General features: G+C 40.4%; 1 protein-coding gene across 1 annotated transcript in view; it reads right to left on the reverse strand.

Annotated features, from left to right (window-relative positions):
- Positions 1–18,373, reverse strand: part of LOC139745411 (transmembrane protein 87A-like) — a 41,184-nt gene extending 22,811 nt beyond the window's left edge. Inside the window, exons 1-6 of the mRNA XM_071655802.1 lie at positions 18,089–18,373; positions 14,361–14,433; positions 11,748–11,848; positions 8,171–8,332; positions 4,406–4,789; positions 2,770–2,892 (exon numbers count right to left, since the gene is read on the reverse strand). Coding sequence (XP_071511903.1) covers positions 2,770–2,892; positions 4,406–4,789; positions 8,171–8,332; positions 11,748–11,848; positions 14,361–14,433; positions 18,089–18,220 — 975 coding nt within the window. The 5' untranslated portion in view covers positions 18,221–18,373. The remainder of the gene's footprint in view (positions 1–2,769; positions 2,893–4,405; positions 4,790–8,170; positions 8,333–11,747; positions 11,849–14,360; positions 14,434–18,088) is intronic.
- Positions 18,374–18,901: the final 528 nt, after the last annotated feature.

The following is an 18,901-nucleotide window of genomic DNA, read 5'->3' on the forward strand; positions in this document are numbered from 1 at the left end:
TGTATGCTTCCTTCCATGGTATCTCCAAGGCAAATAATGTATGTGACTGAGAACATAGATATATAAAAGACTACAAGATGGTAACATTGCAAGTAAAGGACTTGAAAAACAAATACATCCCCCATTTATCAATTATTCATTTTTTTTTCTGGGGGGGGGGGGCGGTTAGGATGGGGTTGGGTGAGATAGGGTTGGGTGAGATATATCAAAGAAAAGAATTACTTTTGTGTTCGCACAAACATCTGACACCTGAAAGTGCGCGCCCTGACTGAGTTCAGAGGTCTGTGCATGTCAATCTGATAAGAAAGAGGGATGGACTCTCTTTGACAAGTGACCTAAAACCAAGGAATATCATCACACATTTGTCTGTGTACTCTGTCCGTTACGAGAGATGCACTGGACGATAAGCATTTTGAAAGTACAAATTGAAATACTTGCACTTTTCTGTGCAAACTGAAAAGGCCAACACATATGCAGTACTCGGGGGAATAAGCAAATCGAAGGTACTACGCAGTAGAGCAAATGAGGGTTACAGTATCACTTTGACTGAATTTTGTTTTCTGCATCATTATGTCCATATCTCCATGTATTCTCTAAAATGTACTCCCAAATTACAAAACCTATTTTCACTAATCTCATTTGGATATATTTGCACTGGTATTTCGTGGTTCAGTTTATTCATTTTTTTACCTCTAGATGAAAGCAAGCTCATTTGGCTGTAAGCCCCGATTAATCAGTGTTTGTGACAGAGAAATGGAGAACAGATAGAAGTTCAGACTAGGTGATTTAATGATACCAAATAAGGGAAGTAGAAAATGCCTATACAATTAAAACAGACTCCTGTACGAGCTGACACGCAAAAATAACAACGTGTGAATAACTAAGTTCAGTTAGACCCTCGCAACCGCGAAATTAACAACACGCAAAAATGTCCTCCAAGTGGCAATTCGCGAAAATATCTGTACGCGAAAATTTCAGCTCGTACAGTATAAGTCGCAGTCAACAAGAGACAGCTGTGTCATCGTCAAACACAACTGAATACTGGCAAATATATTGGGCTATGTACATGTACAGTGTGACAAGTTTGTGTATCAAATAATGCCTTACATGGAACAGCATTGACTGACGAACAAGCTAATGAAATTTGTCATTGGATTATTTTGTTGAAACGTAATATCAGATGTGATTTTTCTTTATCTATGAACTTGGGAATGAAATATTTTGGTTACATATTTGACACAACACTTACACTTTAAACTCACATTATATAATGAACTATTGCTAACATGCACATGTGCAAGGAATACTTATTTCATGCTTGTTTTAGTCCATGGACTAAATCCCACCCCCCCCCCCAAAAAAAAAAGGAACAAGAAAGAAATACCATATTCGCCAGCGATAAGGCCGCACTATTTTTCACAAAAAATAAAGTAGTAAAGTCGGGGTACGACCTATACGCCAGCACAAGCAACTTATTGTCTTTCCAACTCGGAGAATCCCTTGCCCAACCAACACACATAATAATGACAGTATAGGACTATGAAATGTACCAAGGAGCAACGCCATATCAACCACTGAATTAATCAATCTTACCGACCAGCTATAATCTGCAGTCAAGTGGCAACTTTTTTTTTTTTTTTTTTTACTATACTCATTACTGTCATGGTGCCAATTCAACAAAAGTGTAAAACAAAGCACATTATTGCAAGTTGCAATCCTGCACACATCACACGATACAATACTTGGCTATTGAATAGTACAGTGTGTGTGATTGAAGACAAACGGTCTGGTACTAGGCTATTTAACAGTGCATATGAGGGTACACAAGCTCAGTTATTCTTCACATTAGAGCCATACACACAGAAATAATTATTCAAAATCCTGACACAAAGTTTGCCTCAACTGGAAAAACTTCATTCATTTGTATCAAACAAACATTAATTATTGTTAGAAAGCTCATGGAAAGACGGAGAAACGACAAAATTTCTTGGCAATAGTATGTCGAGAAGTGATGGAGGTTTGATCAGAACAAAACCCCTTTTATTATTTTTTTTTTCTGATTTTCATCACCAAAGTCGGGGTGCGGCTTATCTGGTGCTGCGGCCTTAACGCCGGCGAATACGGTATGCGTTTCATTCAAATTACCTTGTGAAATGTGGCTAACACAACTTATTACCTCCGCCAAGGGAGGAGGTTATGTTTTCGTTACCGTTGGTTTGTTTGTTCGTTCGTTCGTTCGTTAGTTAGTTAGTTAGTTTGTTAGTTAGTTAGTTTGTCCGTGTGCAAAATAACTCAAAAAGTAGTTAACGGATTGGGATAAAACTTGCAGGAAAGGTTGAGAATGACACAAGTAACAAACGATGAACTTTTGGTAGTGATCCGAGAATTTTGGGGGAATTTATGAAGGATTTTTTATATTTTGGCAGGTAGGGTCAATGAACTTGGGAGTTCAGGCTGCGCGTATTTGAGGTTTGCCTGCGCGCACTAATTAAAGTGCATGCTCTAGTTTCTGCCGGGGTGAGGCGCGCCATGCAGCTGAGGGTTTATGACATAACAAAGGCTTCTATATTGGGAAATCAGGCTACTTTCAGCACACAATGCTATAAGTACGTATGGGTGGAAATCACTGATATCTCTATGGAAGAACAAGATCAGTGGTGAAAATGATTTGCATGCTTGGCGGAGGTCTGCGCTCTCAGAGTGCTTCTCTAGTTTCACAACTTATTTCGCTATATGGCCAGAAACAATTCAAGCATATTGTATACATACTGCGGGTGGCTTGGTTTCCTCTGGAGAATTCTCTTGTGACTCGTTCACCTCTTCTTGGGAAGGTTTGTTCTCGGTATTTGCTTTTGGTTGGTTGGGTGATGACTCTGCTCTCTTTCTTCTGGCCTATATTAGTTAAAACACATGTCAAATAGACAATAGGCCAAATGAGTGCGGTTTTCATAAGCCGTTGTTTCTATGAGGAAATATCACATGCAATCTGTATATTGCACGTCCAGTTCATCAAAGAAATTCAAAACATCTAAGAATTACTGTAACGCTACTGCACGGGCCAAAAATAACTTCTGCTTATCTTTTATCTGTGGTGTTTGATAATGAGGGCAAAACAATTTCCTTGCATCTCCTGAAATGCCAAGCCAATACTATCTCTCACTTATATGAAGCGATCAACACCATCCCTCAGAATCTAATCTAATCTCTCAATGCTGAGAATGGCAAACCTTGAATCACTGGTGTTTACAAAACAGAGTACTTATAGTATTACTACAAAAACAGAAACTCTTGAATGCATTTTAATCTGCAAAATCTGTGAGAGCCAAGATTTGCAAAATTAAAATGAAAGTGAATTTTTTTTGTGTACAATATAATATGCATTTCAATGCCAATGGTAATTCGGGAAAATTTCATGCCGCGAAAAAGGCCGTCGGCCACAATTCACAAAAAATTTCTCGTTCTGCAATGTGTCAAAGCATCACTGAAGGAAGTTGGATAGAGAGATTGCATATTTTGAATGCAACTGCTGGGGTTTCTCAGATAATTGCACAGCTTTGTAGAGCATGTGAATGAGCTTGTAATGGCTAGGACATAGCTATCATGGCCTGCCATTTGGTATAGTGCAGGGCTGCACACTAACCCATTTTTTCTACTGGTCCGACCTGTCTGTTGGACCAGTACGTACCCAGTTTTTCCATGTTTTACTGGTCAATTCCTGAAAAATTTACTGGTCCGACAGTGATTTTTACTGGTCAGGGACTGTCGGACCAGTGCCAGTGTGCAGCATTGTAGTGTGATAGTTGAAATATTGACAAATAACCCCAGGGTGTGGTGTAACCTGCACTTATACTACTCACATTGATAAAGGCATTGGGGAGTCTATACATTTTTGTTTTTTTGTTGTCAAGATGCCTCATGAAAACAAAGAGTCGATGTTATTCACTCCCTGCTAGTTCCAACCATTATGCAGGTTATTAGAATGTGAGTAAAGCATTCACAGCAAATACACACTTGGGCAATTCAATGACAATGATATTCAGCCACTAGTGTATCCCCAAACACATAGATGTAGTTCATGATAATGACCCTCGAAATTGGGGTTTGACATTTAACGTCCTTTGAATGAAGGAAATGTTCCCAATTTAGGTCCAAACTTTAGACTAAATCATATTGCATCATAATCGTGAAAGCATTTGAGACTGAAAAAGAGCACTGAAAGCAACTTTAAGCAACCTTAAATCTGGGGATGTGCCCTTTAAACTTCAAGTCTAAATGTTGAACTCTATCTCCCCATGTAAATAATAGTACACTTGTACCTAAATGTCTGACTAAATTATCACACACGGGAAACTCTACTAGTTGTTGGAGTTGAAAAATATAACACATTTTACTGCCAGAAAGTTACCTTTGTTTCAGGATTGGTGCCACCAGGTTCGCCCTGTGTCTTGGCACCGCCCCCTGACGCGGCATCCTTTACCTGGTCACTGGCTCCTGTATCGCCGTTTCCACTGTCCCCTGCTGCCTCCCCACCTTGGTCCTTGCCACCATCACCACCCTGATCCTCATCCCCACCTTTCTTCCCACTCTCTTCCACCTGCGCTGGGTTGGGATCCTCTCCTCCTTCGGCCCCTCCTCCTTGATTTCCATCGGGCTTAGGCGCCGCCCCTTCTCCTGCGTTCTGTTCTGGGGGCTTGTCCTGCTTCAGCGGACATTCCTCCTTATTACAGTGCTGCGAGTTAGGGTCTGAGTCGACACACTGCCAGTCGGTGTCGCTCAGGTCGTGCAAGCCCTGTGAAAACCAACACGTTGGAAAGGCCATACAAAGATAGACAGTGAAAGAGAGAGAGAGAGAGAGAGAGAGAGACAGACAGACAGACAGACAGACAGACAGACAGACAGATAGGTTAACAGACAAATACAGCCTGGGTTCTTCTTTTCTCTCCTACAGTCTAAAATCAAGTGGAAATGCTGACTGCAAGCCTACCATTATGACTTGCAGTTTTTCTCCCTCATGCTGCGTTCCCATCTTTATGATTGGCACCATAATGAAAGGGACTGTACAGTACTGGTTGAGGTTCCTTCCCCTCCTGCCTTTCTTATACCTTTCTTTTATTCCATTACCATTAATTCACTTTACACCTTCTTAACTTCTTATTATCAATATATATATTATTATTATTATCAATATATATTATCATTATATATATTATTATTATTATCAATATATATTATCATTATATATATTATTATTCATGGCTCGACACTAACTTTTTTGTTTGGTGGCCCGATGGGGCCACCAAAATCCTAAATTTCACATTTTTGGTGGCCCGAGAGAAAAATTTGGTGTCCCCAAAAAACAATAAAAGACATTAAAAGTCCTTTTTTTTTTAAATGAGTCAAATATTTCAGATTTATGATAGTAAGAATTAGAAGCTGGACATATCTACTCATAAATAAACTTCAACAAACTTGCAACACTCACTCTCAGGCATTCATTCAGTCCTTTTCATCCATCCTTTGAACAAATTTAACTGCTAATTTCCGGCGCAAAAAAGTTACGAATTTATTGACATACTTTTCAAAAAATTTTGGTGGCCCGAGGCGGGCCACCAAATTTGCCCTTTGGGGAAATTTGGTGGCCCGACTTTCATTTTTGGTGGCCCCGGGCCACCGGGCCACCGTTAGTGTCGAGCCCTGTATTATTACTATCAATACATATTATCATTATATATATTAGTATTATATTTTCAATATAAAATGCCTCCTGTAATGCAAATTTAGCACAAACACACACACACACACACACATACACACACACACACACACACACAAGAAAAAATGTCTCTCAATGACTATTAAAGACATCACCAATTTTGCCTCTTTAAAGGGGAATACTAAAGAAATAGAATTATATATGAAGTGAAAGAGTGGGACACATATAACAATTTGTCGTTTACATCAATTAAAATGGCCTTTTTGAAGTGGAGTTAGAGGATTTTGAAAATTTACACCTGTCACCCCCCTGAAATCTAGGTCACAGCGTAAATTTTGAGGCTTTGCCGATGACGTCATGGGATGAAAGGAATCGTGCAAGGTCTCGAGCGCCGCAGGCCCCGGCGCGCATAATGCATGCATTATACAAGTTGTTGCAGATAGTATTTGCATACAAAGTTTAAAAGTTTGTTTTTCGATAATGCACGACATCGTACGTTAAGGCCATGCAGTGATGATCAGGATGATTTCTTGGTGGAATTTGAATGTGGGAGCGATGATGAACTGAGTGATACAGTACACACTAGTGATGATAACGATGATGAAACTAGTGATGATGACCCTGGTGAAGTTGGAGAGATAGATGTTGCTGACGAGCCGCACGGCGGGGCGCGCGCAGGAGGGAGACGTACGTGCGAGCTAGTGGGGAAGGCCCAGGGCGGGCCGGTTGAAGCGGACGGACTTAGTGGAGATTGGCAGTACGAGCCCTTGCCACACGGCAGGCCAGGGGACAATGTTGGTGACGCAGGACCAATACCAGGTAGACTTCAAAATTTAGATGGGTAAGAGTTTTTTTTTTATTCTGAACTGAAAATGAACCGAGCTTAGTGCTGACTTGATCTCGTACTTCAGAGCAGCAGTAGGCCTAACTGAACACAGCCCAGTCGCTGTAAGTAGCGCAGTGTCTGGTCGGGCTACGTATTATCAATCACATCACACTCACTCCTATACAGCCCAGTCGCTGTACGTAGGTACGTCGCAGCAGGTATTCGCACAGCGTACTTACAGCGTCTGGTCGGGCTAACTCACTCCGTACTCCCGTTCACAGCTCATCAGCATTCTCTAGCAAGAGCTATAGGTACTGCACGATCCATTCATTACTTCACTGAGTCCATCAAAGGTTTTATCACTATCGATGAAAATCGCAGTGCTCTGTATCGTTTATTTTATCACCAGATAGGCCGGCCGGCCTAGTCAAGACTTCGACTTAGCCGATGCCCACGCATTGATTGCGTGGTATCTAGCATTAGCGATCCACGTACGCCGAATGTTTCGCGATTTTTTTTTCATTATTTTCGCCAATTTCGCGAACCTGGTGCTTTTTGCGAATTTAAAAATACGAGAAAATAATTATTAACTCTCTTTCCGTATATATTTCCTTCTTCCGTGGTGTACTCCACAACCACGAATTTAAGCACTCGCGAAATTATTGGCAAGTCCCGATTCGCGAAAAAATAGACTCGCTAAATACATGTAAAATATGTATATGGCGTACACAGCTGTAGTACTACCGAGGAACTGCCGATATAATACATTGTACGTATCAAAGAGGTACGAAGCTCAGGCTTCTCTGCTCTTTGATACAAGGAGGCTACTGCACTGCGACATACGCGGCCGGTGATGGGCGCATGCATGTGACTGATCGACTACGAAGCACCATCGTACAGGCACTAGGCCTGACAGCTTCTGTATTCGTGGCCTAAATAACACGTAACAGACTCTATTTAAACGAGGAAATGTGTGATTTCACAGGAGACTTGAAGTAGAAAACAATTCTATTTCATTTTTTGTGACATTCTGATAAAAAATGTCTTGGGATTTCGGGGTATGAGCCTCGACATCACGCTCTCATCGAGAGCATACACTGGTAAGCTTAGGCTGTTGTGTGATACTTCCGGGTTTGCCTTTCATCCCATGACGTCATGGACACGCCCCCAAAATAACCACGGATCTTCCGATTGAGCATGATTCAGGATACAATTTTTCTAAGCAGCCGTTCTCCAAAACGCAATTTTCTAAATGGATGAATTAAAGGCCGCAGTGTTTAACATGCTCTATGCTTGAAATGGGGAATAATCCAACAAAATATGCGTTTCCTTTAGTATTCTGCTTTAAACAAAACTGTACTCATCCAATTTTGTTGCTATGGCTGCTGGTTCTGAATTTAGCCATTCACAAAACTGCTTTGCGGGTCCCTGCGCTCGAACACCATCGTGCTCACAATCAATATGGGGGTACACAGTGATGCGACAATGAGAAGACGACTGACAACAGTTTGAGTGGTGGAGCTCGCCTAACACTATCACTGGCCCATAGAGAGACATCAGTGCCCGCTGCTGGGGGATGAATACAAAGAAGCGGCTGTGGGAATAAGTTCCCGCGAGACAATCTCTCTCACCTGAAAGACGATTGGTCCCTCGTCGGTATATTTAATCGGAACGTTGGGCGACACCACACTCTTCATGTAGGCCACGTGGAGCTCGCTGTCCATCTGCCGGCACTGTGGGAAGGTGTACAAGGTTCTTAGCAGGTTCAGCTCTGTTGTGAAATTGTTGGTTGCCTTTTTTTCCCCAGAGAGAGAAAGAGAGAGAGAGAACAAATGAGAGTAAAGATTAGATTGTAATACTGCAGGTCTCTCAGCAAGTACAACTTGGAAGGAGCAACCATATCCTTACCTCATAATTAGCCCATCGGTTTGTATACAGAACTAGTGCTAAAATCGGAGTATATATATCTTTTTTCTACTTGATGGTTTAGCAACTTTTTAAATATCACTGCCAATATCAATGCTAACTTGGAACATCATGGAGAACTGCACTCTCAATTGTCAATGAAAACCACCATGCTTCCAGATGGTCTGAACAATCTATGATATGTCAGTTTGTGACACAAACTTTACATAAATGCACACAATGGCTCTTTTTTTAAACCAAATTCTCTTCATCTGCAGTCAACCCATAGCAATTGATACAAGCAGTCATGTATATACTCTTAGAGTCAACTGAGAGTGGAAAAAAAAAACAACTTAAGAATATCAAAGCATAAATCTAAAGTATACTAGAAATGTCGCTATGGCGACTGGTATGCCTCCGCCATAATGCATGGTTCTCTTAATAGGTCTATAGTACATGTGGACAACGTGTGATAACATTTTCACAAAATTGGCAAAATATCAAAATGACAAGTTTGTCACAAATGTGTTGAATGTTCACCTTCCTTGACCTAGGTGTAATTGGATGAACAGGAGAGCATGTATTTGGAGATTTAAGAACTTTAAAGGTGCATGGTCCCGGTGTTTTAGTCAAATGCGTACGCGGGCGCACAGCGCAAGTTTCCTATAGAGACATTGCTATTGACTTCTCTTGGGCGCTTACGCTTTGGCCCACTTTCCCGAGTCCGAAGAAGTTCGATCCACTGTAGTCAGTGGTCCGATCACAGTTCGGCTCATGATTCGGCTCAGGGGGATGACAGCTTTAGCAAACTTCTTTGTGATGTCATAATAAGAAGCACATATGCACGCACCCTGGCATTACTACAGACTGCGTAGAGAAGACAACGAAGGCAACGTTACTTAGCAACACCTATGCGCTATACTCTTGATGACAGCTCAATTTCGACAATCTTCGTATCAATGCTAACGGTGATCGGCAGTAACATCAACAGCGCCATCTACACTATCGGGACTATGCCCCTTTAACTTGACTTTGATCCATTCACAAGTTTATGCACTGAGCAATTTTCAAGGTATGGAGAAAAAGTGTAATTTCTCTATTGAAAAGTAAATTGTTGCCATTTTCATCTGGCCTTTGACCCTAGAATTCATATTAAGATAATCACCATCACGCAGAACATGCACAAATATGTAGTAAGTTTCAAAATAACCTGAACCATTTCCTAGATAAGGAGGAAACAGTTAGTTCAGCACATTCACTTGATCTTTGACCTTTTGACCTCTGAGGCAAAAAAAAGAAAAAAAAACTTAACAGAGAATCTCTATTGGGTTATACATGCATACACCAAGTGTAAAAAAAAAAAATAATCCTGCTGGTATTGCATAAATATGAGGGAAATAGTAAAATTTTGAAGTGTTGCCCTTGACCTTTGACCCCTGACCTTTGACCCATATGAACCCTAAATTCTCTAGATAATCACTGCCAGTCAGTACATGAATACATATACTATGATCAATGAAGATACCTTGAACAATTTCCAAGGTACAGAGATAAAAGTGAAATTTTAATATTTCTACTTGACCTTTTGACCTTTAAACTTTGACCTCATGACCCCAAACTTTCACCAGAGAATCCTAATTGGGTAATACATGTATACACTAAGTTTCAAGAAAATATCTTCAGGCAATGCATAGATATGGAGGAAATAGTGAAATTTTACGTATTTGACCTTGACCTTTTGACCTTTGACCTTGAGCATGTGCACCCAAAAGTTGATAGGCACAACTTCACCCCCTAATACACATACATGCCAAGTTTCATTAGGATACCTCAAAAGGTTTTGGTAGTTACCCTGTCCACAAAATTCATTACGGACGGACGGAAGGACGGACGGACGGACAGAAGGACGGACGGACGGACGGATGGACGGACGGACGGACGGAAAACCCGAAAACATAATGCCTCCGGCACCACTTCGTGGCGGAGGCATAAAAAAAAAATAACAGCATAAACAACAGATAATGAGATGAAAACAAAACAGTTGAGAGATCATGAGAACTCTCTCTTTAAATACATCTATTCATTCTGGTTTTCATTTAAGAAGTTTAATCTGTCACGTGATATACTGAGCAGGGATTAATCTGCCTACTACCGAAACCATTTTGGGCCTACTAAATACAAATTTTGGAAACTGACTTCAGTAAATATCCTGCTCACCCTAAGAGCAATCCACATGAACTCTTGCTTCATAGACATACATTATGTACAGAACACTCCTGTTACACGTACTAAAAAAAAAGCCAACTCTAGGCCAGCCTGAGGGTGGCCTCGATCGGCTTTTTCATATGTGTAAAAAGTCACACAAAACCCAGGCTGGCCTCGAGGTTGTCTCCACTTCAGGCCACCTCTGGAAGCGGTGGGAGGCCAGCCCCAGCTATGTGTAAATGTGGTTACAGTTCGTTATTCCGAAGGTTCGTTATTCCGAAGGCTCTTTAGTCCAAAGATTTGTTATTCCGAAGGTTCATTATTCGGAATTTCATTTTTGGATTAACGAATCTCTGGAATAACGAACCTTCAGAATAACGGCACAAATTTTCAGATTAACAAACCTTTTTTCATTTTCGGATTAACGAACATCTAGGTATAGGGAATTTGTGTGTTTCGCATTAACGAACGTTCGGAACAACGAACCTTTGGAATAGAAAACCTTAGGAATAACGAACAGCACCCATAAATGGTACCCTGCCTGAGGCTGGCTTTCGGAGCTGCGCGATTGACCGACACATGACCTTCTGCAGGGATTATGAATGCCACAGTACAGTGGACTCCAGTTATAACAAAGTCCTTGTGACCAGCAGATTTTTTTTTTTTTGTTATATCAAAATTTCATTTTAACCGAACAAATAAACAATGAAAAAAAAAAAAGAGTAGATAATGTTGGGACCTGAAATTTCACTCCGTTAGGACGTTGTTACCGGAATTTTGTTACAACTGTATTAGTTATATAATGGGAGTACGCTGTATTATGACGGAACCAAATATGCACAAAATGTTGTTTAATGAAAGGGTGCTCCTACGCCAAAATAAGGAAAGGCAACACACAAGGTCAGGGGTCCTACAGGAGCGCTGTTGCTCTAGCTGGCCCCAAAGTTCATGAGTAAACTGATGTCACAAAGTGGCCTCGGGTCGAACAGCAAGCCTCGTGCTACCTTTCCTGTGTAACTGGGGTCATAGACAGTCAAAAACGAAAATAAACACCATACACACATCAAGCAGACAAAGAAAGTCTATCTAGGTTCATACCCCAAATAGTGTTCTGTAGATTCCATCGCAGTATGATTGCCGGATTGTCCACTCTATAGTAAACTGACAGGATTCAGCACAATTGCCAGATACGTCAATCACTGGAAGAGGAAAAAGACAATGGAGAGCAGAAACTGACATTATCCACAACAACTCGCATATTCTGAGATGTCATCCTTGTGAATGGCAATGCAGTATTCTGATTGCTGAAAAAGTGTATTTTTGGTGGAAAAAACAGTATTTTTACCTTTCCCACAATATACATGTAAACGTGTTGCAATGAAATTTGGTGGAAAAAACAGTATTTTTATGAAAGCTGTAGCATTTTGGGCAAAATACAGTACTAAATACTGCACAAATAGTAACAGTTGGCATCTCTGCATATGTACTGTACATGTTAAATGCAATTTATACATCATGGAAATCCTGTACCAGTGATCTGTGTATTGCTCAACTGCTACTGGCCATAGAGCTCATATTGATTGATGCCACCATGTTGGTGCCTCTTATAAAGGAGAGTTGTAGATGATTTTCAGACTTTTGGATATTTGGACATTTATACTTGGTTATAATACTGGTTACGGTTTCAGAATTTACAGTGATTGGGGTACAGTACACAAGGCATAAGAATATTTTCAAGACTGTTAACAAATCACAATTGACAAGGATGATGAAATAGCAGCTTTACATCAAAAGAATGCATAAACGGGTGCTCAAGGAAGCTGGACATAAGAAGGGACCATGATTGCATAAATTATACACAGCGACAGGTGAATTTGTTAAGCAAGTGGTAATGTAATGGAATTACATTGCTTCATTACTGGCCTCTATGGCCCCGTTTAAACTATCGAGCCAGCCTGAAGCCAGCCCCAATTGCGGTACTCTGGCCTGCGATTCATGCGTTTGAACGAGTTCAGGCTGGCCGAAAATGAAAACATTCCATTATCAATCGTAGTAGTGGCACTATCCATGTAAACAAAGATTTACTGTATTTGGGTGCAATCCATTGCAGTGGTGGTGTGTAGGATTTTTTTTTTTTCACTTGCTCAGTATTTACTTCATGCACAGAATGGATTGAATGATCATCACTATGCTTATCAGGAGTTACAATTTGAACTATTTTCATGAGAAGTCATGCACCTGCGCTCTTGGAAAAAAAAAAATTTGTACATCATTACATATATACATGAAGACAAATGCATGGGACAGTAATTTAGTTTCATAATGTAATGGTGTCCAGTTAGAAAAATGCTTGCCAAAGCAACTTTGGGTACCAACATTTAATCAACAAAATTTCTCACAAAGAAGAAGAACAAAGAACCAACCAACTTCTATCTGTGATAAAATTACATTTAATTTATGATATGTTGAAACGTTAACAAAAGAGAGTGTTAGGCATTCAACAATGGATGAGTACAATGTATCAAGACAGCTGAAAGGAGACCTCCAAATGATTTCTAGACCTTTGCATTTAAACATGAATTAGTAATACTGGGTACAGAATTTCAGAATTTGTAGTGATTGGGATGCGGAATAAAAACATTTTCAAATTGTATACCAAAACACAATGAACAAACATGATGACATAATGTATAAGCTGTTATTTCCACGTTCTATGAATTTGGTGAGTCACTACCATGTGAAAACATTCCAAACGCATAGGCACTATTATACCTACGATAGCTTCATGTGAAATTCACAAAAACAATATATTGTGAAAATGTCTGTGACCTCCTCATTTGCTCTCACAGTACATCTTAGCGGTTTCACACACTGGTACATTGTAAGAATGCATTATAACCGAGTGCTCAAGAAAGCAAAAGAAAAAAAGAAAGAATGCATAAATGCTACATAGGTGAACTTGTTATGGTATTGCAATGGAATTACATGGCTACACATGTACATTACTTGAATGTGTAAGTCTCCTCTGTCATGACAGGGATTAATTTTCCTGGTATCACATCGTAATTTGTTTTTTACACTACTGCTACACAAACTATCTGTTGTGCAGCAGTTTTCTTCCATAGAAATGTACAGGACACCATTTGAAATGCTGTTCATATGCTGAAATTGCTCATTAAATTCAAGATGGAAAATTATGTTCAATTATTCCCTGCATCAGCCTTCCTCAGTGGATTACAGTGCACTATTTTTTTTTTTTCTTAGAGCATTGGTTATCTGCTCAAGGACCACCATACCAAAAATCTGTACTACCACCCGTACATGGTGCTATTGATGTATCCTAGCAAATGTGAAATTATGTACAATGTAAATAGTCTGGAAATCCCCTTGTATGTAATGGTGGTTTGCATGCTGCATGCGAGTACATATCACATGATGAATTTGGTATTACAATAGAGCCCATATGCATTTACACACACACACGGGTTAGCCACAGTATCGTACATGTGTGTGTGTGTGTGTGTGTGTGTGTGTGTGTGTGTGTGTGTGCGTAACAGGGGCCTGCTTTGTCATCATCATTTTCAGTGCATTATGTTTTGGGATTTTTTAGTGTATTAGTTTGCTACAAGACGGCAATAAACATCTTCCTTCCATTATACATTTTACAGTTAGTGAAACCTCTAAATTTTGTGTTGTTACTTTTGTACTTACCATTGATTGCTACTTCTGACTCACGAAACACACTCTTCTGTACAGCCTCCAGACTTTGATTACTTCTTTTGCCCTAATATTGAGAAATGAACGACACAGTAACATTACATCCTAATTGTGTATTTTCATACGCAGTCAATCAATACGAATTGAAATACAAAATGTACAATAGGGCATTCATGTTTCTTTTCACATCAAGTCTGATGGCAATGAACAAAATATGACCTCAAACTTAGCCCCTACATGTGTGGGTGCGTTCGAGCGCTCTCCTGAAGCGAACTGTACTGTACCGTACCCACGCCAGAGGAGCGCTCGAACGCTCCTAAAGTGTACCGTACCGTACTGTACCGAGCCAAAAGTGGATCACTTCCCGATGTGCTCCAAAAGCGTACCGAAGCATACCAAAAGTTCGTTGCAAAGCATGCGCGTATCAAGCGCATACGTCACAAAGCAAAAACATCATTCTCTTTGTTCGGGACAGCTGTAAGTAGTTCAAGCGAGAGGTGAATGACATTCTTGCTGTAAACAAGCATGACCTTTCTAAAAATAACCCGTGAGGTACGCTTTCTCCACAGAGCGCTCGAACGCACCAAAATTGGCGTGGTAGGGTATGGTATGCTTTAGTTCAGTTCGCTTTGGTTCGCTTTAGAGCGCTCGAACGCACCCTTTGTCACAACATGTGCACTTTTTGGTCCAACCCCTTAAAGAAATTTATTTATTTATTTATATGTTTTATTTTCACAGGGTGGCTCTTTGTTCGGGACAGCTGTAAGTAGTTCAAGCGAGAGGTGAATGACATTCTTGCTGTAAACAAGCATGACCTTTTCTAAAAATAACCCGTGAGGTACGCTTTCTCCACAGAGCGCTCGAACGCACCAAAATTGGCGTGGTAGGGTATGGTATGCTTTAGTTCAGTTCGCTTTGGTTCGCTTTAGAGCGCTCGAACGCACCCTTTGTCACAACATGTGCACTTTTTGGTCCAACCCCTTAAAGAAATTTATTTATTTATTTATATGTTTTATTTTCACAGGGTGGCTCCATCAGTGGGTTAAACACTGTTGTTCTTGGAGGCCCTGCATGAACACATACATACAAATAAACACATGATAATCATACAATACCAACATCAAAATCAAATTTGCAGTATCAAATCTGTATCTTAATATACTGTATACTGATATATATGAAACTCAAAATTTAACAAATATTATGCAACACATTACATCCTCATATCCTTAAATTTCCCCTACATCAGAAAGAAAGAAAAAAAAACAGAAAAAAACAACAACAACAGAATTATACTTGGGCACAGTGGAGTGCCCTCCAAAATTGGGCTGAGAACGAATGTTTAGATGGGGCATGCCTTAAGTTTATTGGTAAACTGTTCCATTCGAGTGCTCCGGTGTATGAAAAAGACTGTTTCCCAGCATTAGTTCGAGTTCTAGTTACTATTAGCCCGTCAGAGACTGCTGATCTAGTCTGGTAGTTGTGTGTATTACAAACTTTCTGAAACAAGAGTGACAGGTACTCTGGAGCGTCCCCATTTAGTGCCCTATAAACCAGTTTGCACCTTTGAAGCTTCCACCTATCCTCTATTGTGGTCCAGTTTAGTTGACTTAGTACGTAGTCAGTAGATGTACGTGTATCTACCCCTAAGACTATTCTGGCCATTCGTTTGTGTTGTCTCACAATAATATCTTTCGTAGTAGAGGGACATTTTGATCAGGCGATGCTGCAGTAGTCAAACAATGGGAGAACTAAAGAGTTTGCAAGAAGTTTTAGTGAATTCAGAGGTAGGGATTTTTTCAGACGACTCATCAAACTTAATCTGGAACTTATTTTCTTACTTGTATAATATACTGTACATGTTCCTTCCAGTTAAGGGCCGGGTCTAAGTGTACCCCAAGATATTTGTAAGACTTTACTTAATACTTTACTTTACTTTACTTTACTTTAATAAAAAGGAATACCGGTATGACTTACCAACCGAATGACTTGCAACACTTCTCTGGTTTATTTTGATAAACCTCAATTGATCTGATGTCTCCATTGTATTTTCTAAGACATGGTGACAACAGTACCGGCTACTTCTTTGAAGATACAATTTGTACACATTTACAATGCTTTGAACAAGAAATCTAGACTAATATCCAACTTATTGTCACTACAAAACTGTTTTTGCCTCATCATTACATAGACCCTCTGCAGCCAAAGTGTGTGTATGTGGCACAAACCAGTGAAAGCTAAGGTATTGACGTGGCTCAGTAGGCAGCACATCTATCATCTGTCTTGCAATCAAATGAGTTAGCTTTTATTTTCATGGAGTCCAGCTTAGCAACGTTGCATGTAATCATAATGTCCTCCTTTGAGAAAGAGGCAAAAAACACTCTGTCCCTCGGATGGGACATAAACTGGAGGAGTGTGTGACAGCAGAGTCACACTTCATACACATGAAAGATCCCACTTCACTTCCTTGCAAAGACCAGGTGCTGAACTGGTGAAGTGGTCCCCTCCAACCCTCCACCTACCCACACCCACACCCAGTAAACCGGCAAATGATGCCAACCCTACATGCTGGTTTACCTCAGGTGACTACTGATAGTATACGGTGACATGACATTTGCTCCTGCGACAATTGCTCCGGTCTTATTTTCTCTAAGGACTTAGGGTTAGGGTTAGGGTTGTGATAGGGTTTTAGGTTTAATTTGATGTGAGAATTAGGATTAGGGTTAGGGTTATGTTTATGGGTTGAATTTACGTTTGGCTTAGCACGCAGATATATCATGGGAGTAATTGTCGCAGGAGCAAATGTCATGGAACCTACTGATACATGTCATGATGGTGTACAATACAGTAGTCAGTACAGCATGCCATCAATCTGGCACATTTGTGCCATACCAATATGAAAAAGAATACAAAGGAGAACAAGAAGAACAAGGAGAATATTAAGAAGGAGGAGACTAGTAAATTTACTATTTACAAAGGATACAAGAAGATGAACATGAGGAAGAATACAAAGACAAAGCAGATGGGGAAGAATACAAAGGATACGAGAAGACGAAGATGAAGGAGAAAAGAAGAACAGCTTCTACTTTGCACATTTTTCATTTCCTGTGCTGTGCTGGAGCCGTTTTCTACTGTGGGTTTTTGTCAGTCTTGATGTAATGTTAGCAATATTTTGGGTGCAATCTGGAGAGTAGATAACCGCGGGGCGCTGTAACACATAAGACGTAGACGTGTTGGGGTCCCTGGTGCACGGTGTGGTTAGTCTGAGCATGGACCTAGATTTCTGCTAGAGTGCTGTTAGTCCCTACACACAAGACAATCATCATCCCTGATCATTTCGCTAATTTAATGGCAATGCATGCCTCTGTGTAAAAAAAACATTTTTAAACATTCTTCCCTGCTTTGATCTCATGATTATGATGATTATGATTTGTAATCTCATTTCCCATCTCTATCTCACATTTTCCAGAGTAAAAAGAGACAGCAAAGGGAAGCAGACATGTCTCACTAATTTACACTAGAATCCGTTTCTAAATTATCCTTGTAATGTATATATTTAAGTTGTAAAGTTTCATGTGCATGTCATTGGCATTGCATCGTATCGCGTGTCATCGTACCTTCTAACGTTAACTGTTGCCTTTTACATTGGCTACAGAAACTTAAGTTTAAACCTGTTTTAGTGTTAGAGAGTCTATCTACGGATTTCTCCATAAAAATTTTACCTCGGGAGTCACGACCGGAACCGCCATTTCCAACTCGAATATCCCCGGTTCTAGGTAGAATGCGCCTCTTGTAAACGGTAACACCATGCAGAATACTGCTAAAACCGCAGAGTATCTCTCAAACTGCCCCATTCTGCGCTTGAAGATGAAAAATACGACACTTTAAACTTGTGGGGAACACTGCATTACCAACTTATGTTAGGCCTAGCTATGAAGTCCCAAATTCTCTTTTATGTGTGATGCGATGATGCGAGGATCGAAGGTTACACGTAGCGACCAAACACGTCCACGTACATTCACCCCGTTTTACTACATAGGATCCGAGCCCTAGCGTGTAAAACACTAAGTATGGTATCGGAGAATACAAAATAACAAGGAAATCGGGTTGTGAAAATCACAATTACAATTGTCATGGACAATGTCAAGGTATGTCTGTCTGGAAGAATTTTATGACACTTTTTTTTTAATTACTTTTACGGCTCTCCTCCGTGCAGTCAGACGTACTTAGTCCAAGGAGTTACTTGCTTAGTCTTAGCGGATAATATCCCCGACGATAAAAGTTATGTAATTCTATGTATTGTATATATTTTATACAGGGCCGGAGTAACGGGGGGGGGGGGGGGGGGGGGGGGGCAGGGGGGCTCGGCTCCCCACTTTTTTTGCACCCGTACAGGAATACATAAAGGGTATTACCACTCTGCCCCCCCCCCCCCCAACTCTTTTACCCCGAAAGTGGCACTGGAAAAAATAGAAAGAAATGGAATGAAACATTTGAGCGAGGTGCGGCCTTATGAAGTAACCCGGAAGTGACAT

Source organism: Diadema antillarum, unplaced genomic scaffold (genome assembly GCF_040938485.1).
Source record: "Diadema antillarum isolate AM-2024a unplaced genomic scaffold, OU_Dant_1.0 seq00001264_RagTag, whole genome shotgun sequence".
Classification (NCBI taxonomy): Eukaryota; Metazoa; Echinodermata; class Echinoidea; order Diadematoida; family Diadematidae; genus Diadema; species Diadema antillarum.